General features: G+C 37.0%; 3 protein-coding genes across 4 annotated transcripts; 1 reads left to right on the top strand and 2 right to left on the bottom strand.

The window, feature by feature from the left end:
• Positions 1 to 114: 114 nt before the first annotated feature.
• LOC112460946 (rho guanine nucleotide exchange factor 7) lies at positions 115 to 5,732 on the bottom strand. 2 transcript variants are annotated; one of them, XM_025025912.1, is made up of 12 exons: positions 5,224 to 5,732; positions 4,948 to 5,074; positions 4,592 to 4,769; positions 4,293 to 4,508; positions 3,901 to 4,099; positions 3,578 to 3,805; positions 3,409 to 3,487; positions 3,147 to 3,265; positions 1,165 to 1,342; positions 971 to 1,072; positions 796 to 880; positions 115 to 482 (listed from the first exon to the last, which is right to left on the bottom strand). In XM_025025912.1, exons 1-12 carry the CDS (start codon positions 5,290 to 5,292, stop codon positions 329 to 331), a joined length of 1,734 nt encoding a protein of 577 aa, XP_024881680.1. In that variant the 5' UTR covers positions 5,293 to 5,732; the 3' UTR covers positions 115 to 328. The 2 variants fall into 2 exon arrangements, with proteins under 2 accessions (XP_024881680.1, XP_024881679.1); XM_025025911.1 differs by lacking the exons at positions 115 to 482; positions 796 to 880; positions 971 to 1,072 and having other exon boundaries at positions 1,177 to 1,342; positions 1,901 to 3,265.
• Positions 5,733 to 7,509: 1,777 nt separating this feature from the next.
• On the top strand, positions 7,510 to 14,446 carry LOC112460947. The gene is made up of 8 exons (XM_025025913.1): positions 7,510 to 7,680; positions 8,156 to 8,268; positions 8,359 to 9,049; positions 9,921 to 10,168; positions 11,177 to 11,499; positions 11,864 to 12,107; positions 12,481 to 12,761; positions 13,232 to 14,446. The coding sequence occupies exons 3-8, from the start codon at positions 8,929 to 8,931 to the stop codon at positions 13,470 to 13,472; spliced, it is 1,458 nt and encodes a 485-aa protein (XP_024881681.1). The 5' UTR covers positions 7,510 to 7,680; positions 8,156 to 8,268; positions 8,359 to 8,928; the 3' UTR covers positions 13,473 to 14,446.
• LOC112460948 (protein lethal(2)essential for life-like) lies at positions 14,218 to 17,357 on the bottom strand. The gene is made up of 2 exons (XM_025025915.1): positions 17,180 to 17,357; positions 14,218 to 16,109 (listed from the first exon to the last, which is right to left on the bottom strand). The coding sequence occupies exon 2, from the start codon at positions 16,101 to 16,103 to the stop codon at positions 15,591 to 15,593; it is 513 nt and encodes a 170-aa protein (XP_024881683.1). The 5' UTR covers positions 16,104 to 16,109; positions 17,180 to 17,357; the 3' UTR covers positions 14,218 to 15,590.
• Between the last annotated feature and the right edge of the window lie 291 nt (positions 17,358 to 17,648).

The following is a 17,648-nucleotide window of genomic DNA, read 5'->3' as shown; positions in this document are numbered from 1 at the left end:
TGCATATAAAGACACTATTTTATGAATCCTAATGATGTGACACAATTTACTGAATATCTTTTTTTATTGCCGAGTGTGTACAATATACTAAAAAAATACATAAATAATTTTTTTACATGTATATTTCTCTATCTTAATTATCACATATACATATATGTATATATATATAGTATATCATAAAAATAGTAAACTTTATGAAAACATTCCAACAACACGCGACATATATTATGCGTTTTATGATTAAAACTCGTATATATGAGATGAACATTGTGAAAAATTTATTCTTAAACAATTCTTATGATATAATTCTTTGATGTTATCGACTTTCTTATCCGTCTATAACTCCCATACTGCGTTTTACCGTAGCAGCTAACGAGAGTCGCGATCTTCTTTCCTCATCCAATTGTTTTGTTAGTAGCGACATTTGCGATTGTAAGTCAGTCATTTGATTCTTCAAGGTTTTAACAGTTTCCGATAATGTTCTATGTATATAAAAAGTACACGTTAATAAGTATTAATATATAGTACAATTATGTTATACATTATTATCAATTTCCAGTGCAAATATGAATATATTATCCAATCTTATGTAGCATAATATTTAAAAAGAATTAGGAAAAGAAAAAATGATTTCTTCTCTGTTTCTCAATCAATTTAACCAGCAACATAATATATATTTCTGATACAAATTAATGCGAGCAATTTTTCATTTTTATAGAAATTATCAAATTTAAACATATTTGTTGTAAGAAGGTAGAAAGGTATATTTTTTCAAAATTTTTTTTTTATATTCACCTGTCATTACAAGATTCCCAGTTGCCCCTGTTATGCGTCAATGATATCCTGTCCCGTGATTTTTGCGGCTCATAATCTAGCATTGCTAGAAAAATAACAATTTCTTCATGATATAAAGACACGCGGAAAAGTTTCAACACAGTTATACATATATTAGACCAATTAAAAAACTTACAATTAGACTCTCCAGAATGTACAGTAAATCTAGCATTGACAGAAAGACAATAACCTTCTATTACTTTCAGTATGATCGCATCGTCTTCAAACTGTCGCTCGTCTGTAATATAAAACGTGCTATAGAAAACAGATTGACAACTTGGTTGTACATTACATGTCAAATGTTTTCATATTTAGTATTAAAATACTTACTGCATGATCGTGGTGAGCGTGATGTATCTGTAGTAGTATCTATTTTTCCAAAATTCTTAAGAGAATATAGGGGAGGTGCAGGTCTTAATGATGCAATACTCCAAGGTGTCTTAATCCCTGGAGATGTACAATGCTCCATTGCCGGTCGTTGGTGCTTTCCGTTCGGCTGATTGCTCATCTGCAATACATAGCATTATATTTGTAATATTTCAACAATACATAATTAGAGTCGTTTCTATTGCATACATGCAATGCATGAACTAAAAGTTTCTCTGGTTGGAATTTATTTTATAAAATATGCATATATATGTACATGTATATTTTTTTGCTATTGTTTTGCAGGGTTCTATTTTTAATATCAAAACATTTCTTAATCTAAAAATACACTATAAAAAAAGAGAAGTACTATGATTATAATTATATTACTTTGGAGTGCACGCCCTACCTGAAGACTAAAGCTGCGTCTACTCAAAATCAAGCTAACTAGAATCTTTTGCGAGGTAAATGATGGTTGCGACGTGATAAAATAAAGGCATACGCACAGAAATTCGTTATGTTTTTCGAGACTATTCTATAATGTATTGTGTTAGTAAAGCGACAGCTTACTTCACACAACATGGCTGTGAAATAAGAGCATACGATTTTTTTTTGGTAGAGAAAATGATAATTAGTAAAAACACCAGCATGGTTAAAAAACTGAAATGATCAAAGAAACAGCCATGCCATGGAAGCTTGCCTTGTTCCGTGCATCCAAATATCGGGATAGATTTCTTGAGCCACCAATGAGCATATAATCCAGATGAATACACTTGATTTGTTGGCTCGTCATATTCCTCCATAATCGGCTGGATTGGACGAACCACGCGTCTCCCGATTTTCTTAATTACGCACTGATGCGCGTATGGTATCGGTTGCGTGTACCTTTTTCCTTGTACATTTCCATAATTTATCAGAGGTTGAATCAATACAGTTTCATGAACTTTCTTCTCGCTATTATCGGGATCATCGTTAGCATTGCTATCACCGACATCGTTAGATCTCGCAAGGCTTGTACATTCGTCAATATTTTTGGACGAAGCCAGCGAGTGAGCGCTATCTCGAGGCGTAGAGCCGAATGGCGAGGTGCAAATACACTGATGCTCAAACTTATTCTCATCATTATCGCTTTCGCTATGAGATGTTCTTACAGGATCTGTATATTTAGTATGACTAGATGCATATGACTTGTAACAGGAATTGACTTCAGATGAACGTAAGTGATAACTCTCGGCCATTCCCGAGTCCGAAGACCGTAAACTACTATTTGCGCACATTTCTCGAAATTCCCTCCCAACGCTATCGCAGTTATCGTTCTGGGCGGAAGTCACGGAATATCGAACCGGGATGTCCGAGTTCTTCGGATAAAACTCCTCGATCGCTTTTAAATATTTATAATTCGCAGTCCGATCGCTGTGATCTCTGCCATGTGAAATTTCCAAATGCTCCCGACAAAATTTATTACGTGCTTGAAGATTTGACGTATACGATTTGCTTGACGCGAGCGGAACGTTTGGCAGGACGTGACTCATTGTAGCACCAGCAGGTAAACTCTTACTAGTCTCAAAAGTACATCGATTCTCGCAATTAACTCTCGGCGCGAAATTCGTGAGTGAGGAAGTGCTCGCGATTCCGACGGTACTAAGATCAGTATTGTCCGTTACATATCTAACGTCCAGTATTAACGAGGATTTACGCAATATTCGCGGCTCCTCTTGCACATTACTTTCAATGAGTGTATCCGACTCTGATCCTTCGCTAGCACTAGTGGGAAAAATAGTATAGGTCACATTGCACTTTCTCATTTTCACGTTACTCAAATCTGGCCTCAGGACATATTGAATATATAATAATTTCTTCATTAATTCAGGATATATGACTTTTCTCCTCACGAGCTTCGCAAAGTATCTCGAGAGTCGAGCGTACGGAGGATGATGGCAACTCACACGAGGGATAGTTGGCGATTTCAGGAGGCTGGTGCACTGTTCTTGAATTAAGAGATCGATCCAACGCTGTCTCTCTTCCCTTGTAGCACACAGCACAACGATGCTTTCGATCATTGGTCCTTAAAACATACGTAAAGCATACGCATTTTATTATTTACATCATTATCTTAAGAAGCAATTGTTGCAAAGTCACAAAATAGCATTCTTTATTTGTTTTGCAAGATAGTATCAGGATATTTGAATAAAATATCGATAGCCATACCAGTGATCTCCAGAGCATTTCTTATTTCATCCGTGTCTTCCATTCCAGTTACATTAATGCCAGTTAACGGAAGTTTTCCCTATGCAAATAATCGCAGCGTGAATTAAACATCTTGATATATTTCAATTGTGATTTTAAAGCAGCGTGACAGAGATGTTTTCAAGTCTACCTCGTAAATGAAGGAACTCATCCTGGCACTGGTACTAAGCACCAGCAGTGTGGTAGGAAATAAAACAAAGTATCTATCTCTACGATCTACGCCAGTTGCTAGGGTTACTGATCCAACGTGAATAATCTCGCCTAATGAATTTAATTCTTCACCTTCCCAACCTTTGATTCCACTAGTTAATATTTGAAGTGCTAATTCACGTTGCTTACGTATGGAAGCGCAATGATCCTACAAATAAAATGGACTGCGATAAGCAAGTGTAAATTGTAAACATTGATAATAATTTTTTTGTACATATAAAAGATATAGATGAGTTATCGTACCGCGATTTCTCTGTATACTGTTATGCTACGTTGAGTATCCCCTCTGTCGGGATGATTTTTTTCGGTGTATCTTTCTAATTCCTGAAGCATAGCAGAATACTTGTCCAATCTTCGGAACGGCTTGCTGAGGCCAGTGGTTAATACCAATATACCAGGCGATATCGCTCCACTGCGCTCCATAAATTCATTTAATTCATCTCTAAAATAATAATACATGATTGATACATGCGACAATACATGAACTTAATCTCAAAGTAGCCAGAAACAAATCGTAACACTGCATTATCTCCTTGAAGGGCAGAAACCTTCAAATTCCATAATAAAGGCCAAGACTCAATTCATGATATAGCGTTCCATCGAAAAACAAAAAGATACATTTTCTAGACACCTACCTATACCTATCTAATATGCAAACGGCTTGCGGATGATTATTGCAATATGTAGCGTGAATAGACTTTAGCCTTGGTGCGATAGTCAGGAAAAGATTCCCTACTCTTGCAGAGAGTCCTTGCAAAACGGTTCCTTCCAAGTTTGCCAATAAACATTGGTGAGTCTCGAGGACCTCGTGTACATTACCGAGTAGCTGCTTATACTCCTCCTTCTTCAATCTACATATAATTGAAAATTTCTGTTATACAAGATATACATAACATATTTTTTTTTCTTGTATCCATTAAGCGACATGACTTACATATTCGATGTTTCGAGAGGCTGTAAAAAATTATTCACTAGTCCTTGCAGTTCAGCTACATTTACCCTTTCAGAATCGACGATATCCTTTAACACTATATCGCGATTGAGTTTTTGATGCGCAGGTGACTCCTGTGGACTCCTTTCTGGAGACGTCTTAATCGACGCATGACCACCATCTGTATGTATTAGAATATATACAATATATGAAAGACATACAATTATATTTTCAGCATTAGAACACACATGATATGAACATATTAAAATATGTATTAAAAGAAAAGATCGTAAACAAATGAAATTGCATACCATTTAAGGTACTTATTCGAATTTAAACGTATTCAAAAGTTATCGTACCTGGAACTCTGTATTCTTTGACATAATTCGAAGGGAACCAACCAGTCTTATCGTGCAACGTGCCCTCCCACCAGCCTTCGTCGTCCACCTGAGTTATCGTTATTACATCTCCTTTCTTGAAGCACAACTAGAAAAACAAAAGCACGGCATAGTGCCACAGTGCATACAAGACACATCTGAACGCTTTTTTAGAAACTATGACAATATTCACTCCAGGAGTGCGATATTTGAAATAATCTACGGGAAAAGAGAAAGGGGGAAGGAGTGCCACGTTACCTCGTCGTTGTTCTTTCCCTTGAAGGAGAAAAGCGCCGTGACGAATTTCGGTGCATCGGGCTTCGACATAACTCCTGGTGTTGATCAACCGCGAGCAGTGGAGAAACGTCGGGAGGCTAATTCCCAGGTAGCATCTCCATGCATCGTTCCTTCACCCGAGATCAACACGCAGCCTTCGAACCTGTTTGCCCGCGCGACTGTCCAACTGCGTCCAACGGTCCCTCGTGGAGATGGTGTCTATATGTCTCTCGACTCTCGACGAGCACCAGCAGCACAGCTGTAGCTCCTATTTTTAAGGAAGTCCGCTGCGTCGCAACCAACACCGGACCGGACGAGCTCCCGTCAGCTCGTCACATGTTCCAGCGAAACCCTCTCGCGCCTGTCACGAAAAAGTTCGTCGCGCGATCGCCGTGCACAAATGTGGTAGTGTAGTTGTGCGGTGCCATACTTTACAGCGGCTGGCGTACAACGTGTACACAGTTATAAAACGCGCACACACGCGTGCACACGCGTGCACACGCGCGCTGCCAGAAGCCAGGACCTGATAGACTCGCGTCTATAAATAAACACAACCGCTGTGTGTGTGTCACGTATAATTACGAACGCGCATCCGCGGCCTCCGCGGGGCGATACGTCGCCGTGGCCGTGAGGATATTTTTTCCCAGCATTCAGTTCATCCGTTTCGGAAAGATGTGGAGTGTGCTATACGAGCGCGAACGAAGGAAACACCGAGGGAATGCTACACGTCCGCGGCATTTATGGTCAAGATGGTCATCAAGATTTCGACTCCGCGTGTAAATTTATTTTTACAATAAGCCGATTTAAATTTCCCGCCTTTTACTAATTAAAACCAGTTCAATTAAACGCATTCTTACGCATTAATATAACGTAATATGCGACAAATGTCCAACGTGTATTATAGCTTCTAGAGAAAACAACTTACGTGAAATATATTACAAAAAAACAAATATTTCACGTGTCATATACGACGAATTTGTATAACGAAGAGTAAAGACACCGTTGAACTGTTCTGTTTTGATGTATGGTGAGGTGGAACTATTAGAATTGCACTGCACACTGAGTTTTCCCCTCTTTTCTAACAGCTGACTATAAGCGGCCAACTGCCGGACGAGAAGCCCAGCAAGACTCGTAGTGGTGGAAGCTTCGTTCAGGTGCAGATCTATTCACTACGCTATGAGCCTAAACCGGGCCTAAAACATTTTTACCTGCACTGTGTGTGTACATACATATATTACATTCTTATTGTTTCCGTGCTTTCGGGATTTAATTCGGCAACTGTTTGACTAGACTGTGCATGCCGTACCGTAGGCATTCGGGAAATTCTTTCCTTTTTTTTTTTTTTTTTTTCAATGAAAGGGGCTAGCGAACCAAGCTCATTCGTAGTGCTTTATACGTATATCTTACAATAATATTTCAACGAATATAGCTGACGAATAATATTTCAATAACTGCGAGCCGATAAATGGCGAACTGAACCCAGCTATCGTTTAAAATCGACATTATAATCGATATTAACGGCACATTTAATTTGCACTTAAATAAGCGATCTAATGAGTTTTTCTTTTTCTCCTTCTTTTTACTTATAAACTTTTGACTATCTGAATCACAATTTATTTCAATGGAATACAGATATTGTCTTCTCCTTTCTTCTTTTTTACTTTTATGAATTTCCAATTTCCCGGATCCTACAACTTATTTCAATCGAATGCAAATGTTGTCCTTTTCTTCTTTTTCTATATTCCATATTTTATATTCCTCTTTATAAATGCTATATCTGTTTGAAATCTTCTCACAATCAAACTAGAGTACCTTCGAGGACAGGAGTCGATTTCAATCGGAATCTGGCTAGGTCAAAAATCAAATTTAACGAATAAACAGCTCTAATAATTATTCTAATTATTCAAATAGACTTTTTACGGGTTCTTGTTATTAAATTTTTTGTAACAAATATCAATACTTTGCTAATGTAACCGTACGGCGATTATCGATGCGATATCAATTTATTAATATCTATATGCAACAGCAAGCTAAAAGATATACTTTTGCATCTGCTATGTAACACACAAGTTTTACATACTTACAGTAATTGAGTATATAACTTAATGACGCGAGATACAAATCAATTCTATTCACAATCGCGCAATTTGTGTACACCGCATTCTATAAAAGAGCGCGATTTAAGAATTTCAATTTTAAATTTAATCCCTATTTTTTTTAAGGTGTGATCATATGTTTTCATATTATAATTATCTAAACTAATTACAGCTAACAGATACTATTGCGAGTTACTTGTGGATTAGAGTAGCATCTTGTTGACTACTACGACGATGCAACGGAAATTCATTTAATGTCCGGAACGATGCTATTAAGGTTGGAAGGCGAACCGGATGCGAAAGACAATTATTTCGCAATTCATTCGATCAGCTTGAAAGCAACGTAAGTTCTTCAGGGCTCATATTGCTTTTTAAGTGACTAGATAAAATAAATATAAAATTAACTAAAATGACAAAATATTAAAAATACATTTTGAATTCTTCTCAATGAATTGATTAATTTTTAATATTTTTATAGTTTCACATTTCTCTCACACAATGGACGCATTAATTTCTAGAATGTTGGTTATAATTTCTATAATTCCCATATTTGTAATAATATTGATTATATTAATTAACAAAAAATGTATATTTTTTTTATTGCATCATTGAAGAAATGATATCGGATTTGTATAATAAACAAGGTATTGCATTAAGTTACAAATTGATCGCGCAAGAAATCTCGGATTATTAGAAAAAAAAAAAGAAACGAAAATCACTAATAATGTATATAATCTATTTTAATTATAATATTTTAGACACTTAATTGGTATTTGTTATACAGAGGAAAATTTTGATTATATATATTACTGCTTCAGGACACGTGAACTATGGAACTTTTCGGAATGGGTTCCCCGATCGATGGTCAGAAAACGTGTTTAAATAATCCGGCACTATACGTTCCCAAGAGAGGATGGTTTTTCTAAAGCAGGTTTGTTTGCAGAGCTTAAATTCGATTTCTGCTACAATCATCCACTGTCCGTTGCTATAATGATGGATTTTGACCTTTTGGGATCTTCAGGTATAACTTGATTGAGACGCTTATATCTGGGCGAGCAGTACACGCCTATACCGCGTTCAGGATGGAAAATCCATCATGGGGATCGCTTCCACATGACCGACCACACCACAATGCGACCTGCGCAACATACGCTGATATCGTTGAAGCGAGAGATCAGAATTGGATGGTTGTATAGCAAAGGGAGAAAGAGATGGATAAAGAGGAAACCACGCAAGAAGAAGGCGAGGGGAGAGGCACGGATGGAGATAAAGCGATTGACCCTCGCTCTCTCAATGACCTGTCGGCGATATCGTTCCACTAAATTTACTGACGTGCCTCTTCGGTCAGTCAAACGCGTGCACACACGCCTCGCCAGTCGGTTACGGGCCACACCGCTTATCTTCATCCACCCTTGGCAGGCAGAGATAGGAACTGTCGGTGCCAGTGGAGCTACAAAACGTGTCGCGAACTTATCTTAAGATAAACCGTGGAATTAATTGATAATTGATATATCAATCGGCGTAGGGTCGTAGGGCCAGGTATTAAGTGACACATTGGTGTATTCTCGAGTAAAGTTCTAAAAGATAAAAGATGCGGTGTGAGAAGCGATTGGAAATGCGAGTGTACGCGACGGTTTTCTTGGTGGTCTTCTGCTTCCTGTGTTCCCCGTGTGCGGGCGACGAGCCAACGAGCAACGCCGCGTCGTCGATAGGTATGACATTCGTCGACAGATGTGATTCTATCAAATTGGTTACCAGCAACGCCTGGAAATACTTTCTAAAATTATTTGAAGCGCAATTGCGTCGAACATTACGTGACACAAGAATCACGCCTTTCCCAATTGATCCTTATTTCCTCCTAGCTCTATATATTTCTCATAATTATTTAAATATGTAAATTATTTATTATGTAATCAAATTGGATATCGTGTGGGCGCAGGAGACTATAATTTTCCCAATTATTCTCTATCGGGCTCTTGATAAATTATCACTTATTAAATTTAAATACTTCATTCAATAAAATTGTATACTACGTAGATAAATGACTATAATTTTTCTAATTATTTGTCGCTGATTTTGGATTTTCTGGCTATTGTTTTAACGTCGCCTAATATCTCGAATTGAAAATTATGTAGAGGAGAAATTATAATTTGCCTAATTGCTTCTTGATTGCAATTTAAAGATAAACTGATTGAAAAAAAATTCAACTGGAAAATATTAATTTTTACTGTACAGGATTAAAAAATGATTGACGTTAGTCGTTTCATAATAACTACGATGCACTATTTACTACGTTATGTCTCATGATATAAATAATTCCTGTTTCTTACGCAATATAACGTACAGTTCAAGGGGCAGCCATAACAGATCGTGGCGGGATAGAGTTATCTCATTTGCAAGTCTCAATAATTAATTTTCGTATAAAATCTCAATCATTAATTCTCCGCACCAATGATAATTTCGTAATTTAAAAAATTTGCCTCTCGTGAAATTGGCTTTATAATACTATTTTTCCATATTTATTTATCATTTATGCGGCACGATTTGACTCGGTGATTGAGCAAAAAATCTGATTTATTCTAGACAAGAGCAAAGCAGCTCAGATGGCAGCGGGCGAGCAGCGGCTCGGGGATCAGATTCGCGCTATCCTCAAGCATTATCAGCAAGACGATCCCGTCGGGCTTCCGGGCGCGCCGATACCGGATCCGATGCCAGTGCCGGATATGAAGCATTCCTTTTCCATGTACACGATGAATTTCAAGCAGATTAGCGTTTACGGGCTGTCCAAGTTTCGTATCGAACATGTGGAATCGGAATTGGCACGTATGCAGGTAAATTAAAACAGATTGTCAAGCGGAAAGGTTTACAAAAGTGAAAAACGAAGCAAGAAGATATTCGAGAAGAAGCGAAACTCAAATTAATGCGCTAATATTTCTTTTTTAATGCTCTTGATTAGATTCTGCGATTAAAATGTATACACCACATATACATTATACAATATCGCATGGAGAAAATATGTAGTTTGGTGTTACAATTGTTAATAGTTATAGTATTATTATTAGTTTATAATAATATAATAATATAATTAATTATTAATATAGCCATGAATGGTTTAAAAGTAACGTTAGTTTATAAATTTATTGTCAATGCGAGAAATTAGTTTTATACCGATAACTTTAGAAGTTTACAACATCATAGATTTTATTAATCAATTGATTTTTTTGTTAAAACAACAATGCAAAGATATAAGTAGAAACTCCACCGTTAAATTTTAATTAATATAACATTTAATAAAAATTTATTAATTTATAATTCACACGCGTAAAACGTTTTTAGTAAGCGAAATTTTAAATGTTTGAATTTTTATATGAATCCACGTTTGTAGAAAATGTTTACGTAGAAAATGAGATGATTATATTTCAAGCGGACGCAGTAGAAATATGATAATCAATACAATACTGATTGTGAGACACTGTAATAACGAATGTGTGGAAAGTATACCATATACTTTTCCGACTAATTTAACAAAATCTTTTTTTATTAATTATATAGGAAAATATTTAAATTATTAATTTGCAAGGACTTTTAAAATATGATTTACACATAATTCTGTGTATAGAATATCTTGTAAATATCTCAGTATTTTTTTCTTATTTTTTATATGTCTTCTTTTTAAAGTTATCAAATTTTTATTTTTTATTTAGCTTTACAAATTTTTTTATTATATCACATAGTTTATAGTATTATTATTATATTTATTTAGTTATATGCACTTGCGATGTTTATATATCCAATTTTACTGTTTTCGCTAGAAATGTAAGAACAAATGTATTTTTAAGGTATCTGTCGCATTAAGGATTGACAGTCTTGATATTCGTGGATTATACACACTGGCGTCATGGCTCTCGAGATCCGCCGGCGATTTTATAGTGAAACTCACCGGTGTCATGGTCGAGGGTATCGCCAGGCTGGAAGTAGGCACCGATGGCAAATTGCAAGCTCAGGACATCGACATGGATCTGACTTTCGACAAAATTGACATGGACTTCAAGAATCTAGGATTTCTCGGATCAGTTTTTCAAGGTGTCATTAACTCCATCGGCACCTTTATCTTCGACAGCATCAAACCATTCATATTGAAGGAAGTTAATACAAACGTAAGGTACGATTACGATATCTAAAAATATAAATAAAAAAAAGATAAGAAAAATAGAGAGCAAGGAAAGTAGCGATGGAAGTATTACATAAATGATGTTAGTCAAAGAATAATAATCGATTTTTCAAAAGGACAGTAATCCAATATTGACGCCGGTTTTAATTTTCATTTTTTATGACATTGTTATTTCTTTAAATTTTGATATTTATGAATCTATTAATTTAAATCTTACATATCTGTTTTTATAAAGTTCTATGCGTTTTAATAATAATAAATAATTTTTTTTATTTTTTTGAAAAAGGAAGAATTTAAAATAATTTCTTGTTTATTTTTTCGACGATATATTGATATATCGATGATATATTTATAGGGGCGAGGTAAATAAGCAGATATCACAATTACCGCAATACTTCCCGAATTCGATTTCGCCCTTCGATATGGCAATCGCAGAAGCCCGCAAGTATGTTTCTCAGATGGGCTATGATCCGTACAAGCTAAAGGATTACACCCAGAGCGTCGGTATATTCACCGTGACCTCGTCGCATACGTGGATCACCGGTCTAGCCAGTTTCTATCGCATGGGCAACATAACTATCACCATGGAGAACGGAACTGTAAGAACGAGCTTTTTTAAGAGATCTATAATATTTAACTACGCGTGTAAAAGATGCCAACAGTAAAAATATTGCTGAAATCAGGTATAGACGAGGCTGCTGTATATATTTAGAAGAAGATGTAACGTTTAAACTTTAAACGAACGAGTTGTAATTTAATTTAAATAAATATATTTCGTCTATACGACGAAATTGCTAAACACAAAGCAGCTGCGGGATCGGCCGTAATCGCAATCGTCGTTGCGTAAACATTACGCAAGATATCGCGCGCTTGCAAATCGCTTGCAACGCGCGGTTTTGGGGCTTTGCACGCGCGTAGGCGACGTATGTTTATCGTGGACTTTGTACTTATGCGTTACGACGCCTTATACAGGTATACGCGCTCCTGGACGTTGGTACCCAGGAATTGGAGGGCAAGACTCACTGGGAAGTGAGCGTGATCGGCGGCTTCCTATCGCGCGCCGGCACCGTGTCCTTCACCGTGCAATACTTCCGGGTCCAGGTGAAGCTGGGCCAGCCGCTGGACACGCGGAAGCGCGCCGCCCTGGAGGAGCTGGAGCTCGAGTTGGGCAACGTCCAGGCGAGGATCCACGGTGCCGGCACGCTCGATTATCTCATGGAAGCGAGCATTAATATACTGCCGAACGTTTTAAGGTAAACCATAATAGATGCAGCCTTGTAAAATATGCGTCTCGCGCCGATCTCAAGGTGACGCCCGTAATTGGCGATTTTCCGACACCGATCGAATTACAATGAGCATTAGGAAGTGTGTCTATAATGCGACGAAACCTTGACAATCTTCGAAACAATCTTCACAACAAACCTTTTTTTATAAATTCTACGTACGTCTCGGAATGTTTGATTAAATCTTAAAACAGTTTTGCCTTTTTTTAGTTTTTACAAAATCCTTCTAAAGTCATACGTTACAATAATTGGGATATGATCTGGGATCTAAAAGATTATAATCTTGGATTTTTCTGTTACATTCTCTACATTCAAATATTATAATATTTAGACTGAAAAAGATGATTCTGCATGATAATTAAATTTTATTTTATTTTTTTTGCTGTCTTAAAATTCCTTATTTAAGCTTCTAACTCCACTTTCTATTATACTTACTTTAGATATCAGATTATGGATGCTATCGAGGGGCCGTTAAAGAGACGCATACAAGAGGAGTTAGACAAGGTAGACACGGAGAAATTGATCGATGAGAAAATTCCGGAGATCGAGGAACAAGCTAGATGGATGCAGAGTTTAGTGCCCGCAGAGGAAACGATTTTAGAGGAACCGACACTGCCACCGCAGAGCCTAGACGATCAAGTGCCGTTCTCCGAGAGCGAGGAAGAACGAGGGCCATCGTAAGAAAGACGCCCGCGAGCGGTCGAACGTTCAAACGTTTAATTTTATTTTAGACGGTCAATAATTCGGAATAAAATCTCATTCGTAATATAAACACGTACATCATACATCATGTATGCGTGCATTTTAACATGTCCATACATGTACATTCTGATTAGTTGTTTAATTGTTCTATATCACGCGACGAAATTCTATTTATAAATTATGAATTTAATTCCGTCATGAATTACGAATCGTCCAAAAGCAGGCTTTGCAGCAAAGACGGGAAATGTATGCACGTCTTCGTGACGTATTTGGCAAACATGCGCAATTTTGCGTCCGATGGATAATTTAGTAATGATTTGCCTAAGTTGAAATATTTATTGCGGCTTAGCCCTTTTTCATGTGCCACAAGCATGTCATTAAGATATAAATACTTAACAGCAAAAATGCGTTTTTAAAAATAGAGCATTGGCCTTCAAAATTAAACCACGAACTTCGTTCGAAAAGAAATATTTGCCAAATTTGCAACTAATAATAGTACACAAGTTAAATAATATAATTGCAATTTTGTTAAAATCGTATAAAATTACATATTTAAAGACGATTGTTTAAAAAAGGTATCAAGATTAAATCATTTTTATTTAAAAAAGAGCATTACTAGTATTATTAGAAACATATTACAATTACGATATAATTGCAAATTTGTAAGAATTACATGTAGTTATTTAGAGGTAATATTGTTCGATGATAATAATAGAATACAAAATTAAATTAATATTAAACCTTTATTGAAGGAAATATTAGCAAAATATTACATTAATTGTAATAGAAAGCGAATAAAATTACAAATGACTGTGCGAAAGGTATCGCGAGAGTAAAATCACTGTATTAACACTGAATCTGGAATATATATATGTGTTTAGTCGTCACTTGAACACAATTGCAATCGTCTAACTCGAAATACGAATACGAAATACATTACATAATATCTCGCCTATAATTCTAACTTACTTCCTGGCTATAGTGACGAATAATTAATACCGCGTGATTTATCTATATCATTCATACATATTTTATGCAACACGCATTCCTTGCCAAAAAAGAATTGTTACGTAAACAATCTATAAGTACGGGTTCTAAATCGAATTGTCGAGCTAACGATAACACGAATAAATTAAGTGAACGATTACATAATAAAGCCAAGCTCTACAGAACGTACGCAGTTGTTACATTTTAATAGCGAGTTACGGCGGCATGAACCGTTCGAAAGCAATCGCCGAGACGAATGATGTAATGTCTAACAGCGTCGTAAAGCTTCCTGACAGTAGCTATTATTATTAACGTTCGTGTTTTTTTAAAGCTATGAGAAAATAATCAACACAACGCGACTATACATATGTATGTATGTTTTTGTACAATTTTCTACAATTAGCTAATTACGTTAAATATCGAAGTTCAAACGCGCGAAAGATGAGTCACGGCCGTAATTATGGAATCGATGGATGTCTATTAATTTCCGCTCTTGTACGCAATTGGAAGTGGATCTTTATTTTAAACGTAATAGTATGTAAATTTAATTCTGCAGTCTTTTTTTTTTATCAATCTTAAGCTACGGTTCAAATAATAATCGTGACTCGTTTCTGATATACAGGAGTGCAATGCTGATACATACAGACATTCATGCATATATACATATAAAATTATATATTATTATACATATATGTATATGCATTAATACACATTTATATATAGATATAGATACATGTGTATACGTATATATATATCAACAAATGTTTACAAAATCGATACATCGTACTGACCGGTTGTACATACATAATAGACATTTGCGAGGAAGCCGAATAACGCGAGTCAGTTATTGCAGAGAGATATCTGAAGGTCGTCTAAACATTCAAGAGACTGTAAACACCGACTAACTTTCTTCTCTGCCAGTGTTTAACTCTCCATCTCTTTCTAGGTCGCGATACCGATTGTTATTACAGGCACGTAACTCTGCAAACTATTGGCTTTAAGAATGATCGCGGCTGTAAAAATAAAATGATTCGGAATCCTTCGACGTCTTTGGGATTAATCCCTCGGACGCCGGACTACTTTCGCGTTATCCGGAAACATTTCAGCGCGTTACTTGGCCTTGATGGCCGGCAAAAAGCTTCGTCGAATTGGCACGATTCGTTCGCCTGGCGCCGGTAATGCCAGTCTGGGCGCCGTGATGGTCAGGATACCATCGGACGACAAACTGGGCTTCACGTGGCCGATGTCGTAGCCCTTGGGCAGCAGATAACGGCGTATGAACTGTCGCGACACGTAGCCGTGTCTGTCTTTCCTCTGATGGTGCTTGGCCTCGACGGTGATGCACTGGTCGTCGGTGCGCACGGTGATCTCCTCCGGCGCGAACTGCTGCACGTCCACGATTACCTGGTACTTGTTATCGTCGCGTTCGACCGTCGCCCAGCCGCCTATCTCGCGTTCCAGGTTCTCCACGCTGCGCCACGGCCGGAACCTGTCGCGGACCGACGATAGCCACAGATCATCGTCGCGCACACTCAGCTTCCGGAAGTGGTCCTCTATCTCGCGGTGGTAGCGGTCTATGTCATCCCACCAGTTGCGGTATAGGTTTCTCGATATCAATGCCATGATTTTCTGCGGGCAAATAGGCACAGATCTTATATATTTACCTGATTTACTTCTGACGCCTAACAGATTATCATTTTTATCATAGAATTGTTTGGAAAGATTCTAAATGAAAGATAAAACGTATTGGCAATTAAGTGAATGCAAACAAAATCTAAACGTAATATAATAGATAATAGATATAGATTTAATAATAGAAATACAAATATATATATTTGTATCTTATGAATAATTATAACGTGTCTGATAAGCGTGCAAGCTGAAATTGCTGGAAAAGTGCATTTAGCACTTATTTAAAATACTTATTTAAATAGGCGCTTTATCTACAGTACTTATTTTTAAAAGAAATTTTGATGAGTTTAAAATCTAGAATACTGAGCAATTTTTGCCTTGCTGCTTTTTGCTATTGCTTGATTTTTTAACTGTACGATTTATCGTTCGCGACGATATTTTCATATATTCTGAGAGACACAGCATGGAAATATTTATGTGTATTGCCCCGTCCTTCGAACACAGTATTGACAGTGTGCAAAATCACCTGTCTTTGGAACATCTTCATTCGCGAACGAAAACAAGAGGCTCCTCTCATTCGGAGCAGTTTCACATTTGAACAAAAATCACAGATTATCGTACAACTTCACAAGACAGTTACACCGACGTTCAATGATATCTTTTGTATTCAAAATTTAAAAGTTATTTAAAATTGACATATCTCGATCTTATAAAAAAATATTGGCTGCGTAAATCACGCTGGAATTTTAAATAAGAGATTCTCCTGCTTGTTATGTTTAATAAACGAATAAAATAATGGCGATTTAACCTCTCTTGTATAAGAATTATCGAGACAACAAACGTAATATATGCTCAAAGGTCTCTAAGGAAAAAATGTTTTATAAATCTTTCTTAATCATGGCTTAATTAATTTTCTACATAAAAACTTGTCATTATTAATAACAATTTTAAACGTGAACGTAGCAAAAGACGCACGATAATTCAATTAATCAACGTTAATTGTTGAACAATCGAACAATAATCCGTACGTGACGCGTGAATTCGGAGAGGACAATTGCGATACGTACCTTGCTGCCTTCGAAAATAAAGCGCTCGTTTCGTTTGTCAAGAACCCGACGTCGGGCACGTCGTTGAATTACCACGCTTCGTGAAATAACTCGTCGTACTGCGCAATAAGAAATCCGCCGCGAGGCTCGCTTCCTTCAGGCGCGAATTCCGCTTAGCGATTAACTGCGCAACCGTTGCCACTGCGCCGGTTTATATTCGGTTTACCGCTCTTTTCGAGACCGTTCGATAGCGCGGCGTGCGCATGCGCACGATTGTAGGGTATCTCGCGCGACTTCTCGTCGCTTCCAGCGAGATGTGTAGGACCCGTTCTCCCGCTTATCTATATTTCTCGAAAGATCCGGAAGGAGCGCTTGCGGAATCGGAATTGTCCGTGAGAACGTAGAATAAAATTTATTCTTACGAACGAAAACCGCGCACGTTCGTCGGTTACGCGTAATAAAAACACCGAGATTCGATAAGAATTTCGAT

This window comes from Temnothorax curvispinosus, unplaced genomic scaffold, assembly GCF_003070985.1.
Source record: "Temnothorax curvispinosus isolate PA1 unplaced genomic scaffold, ASM307098v1 QBEX01010932.1, whole genome shotgun sequence".
In the NCBI taxonomy this organism is placed as follows: Eukaryota; Metazoa; Arthropoda; class Insecta; order Hymenoptera; family Formicidae; genus Temnothorax; species Temnothorax curvispinosus.
The sequence above is the reverse complement of the archived record's forward strand: the minus strand, read 5'-3'. Positions and strand labels throughout refer to the sequence as shown.

Bases quoted from the DNA above. Each gene is read 5' to 3' on its own strand.
- LOC112460946 (XM_025025911.1), bottom strand. From the start codon at position 5,292: ATGTCGAAGCCCGATGCACCGAAATTCGTCACGGCGCTTTTCTCCTTC. The intron at 3,806-3,900 runs GTACGATAACTC...TTTTATTTGTAG, and splicing joins CAGTATACAGAGAAATCGCG to GATCATTGCGCTTCCATACG. The intron at 1,343-1,900 runs GCAAGCTTCCAT...TATGTATTGCAG, and splicing joins ATTTGGATGCACGGAACAAG to ATGAGCAATCAGCCGAACGG.
- LOC112460947 (XM_025025913.1), top strand. From the start codon at position 8,929: ATGCGGTGTGAGAAGCGATTGGAAATGCGAGTGTACGCGACGGTTTTC. The intron at 10,169-11,176 runs GTAAATTAAAAC...TGTATTTTTAAG, and splicing joins CGGAATTGGCACGTATGCAG to GTATCTGTCGCATTAAGGAT. The intron at 12,762-13,231 runs GTAAACCATAAT...TACTTACTTTAG, and splicing joins ATACTGCCGAACGTTTTAAG to ATATCAGATTATGGATGCTA.
- LOC112460948 (XM_025025915.1), bottom strand. From the start codon at position 16,103: ATGGCATTGATATCGAGAAACCTATACCGCAACTGGTGGGATGACATA.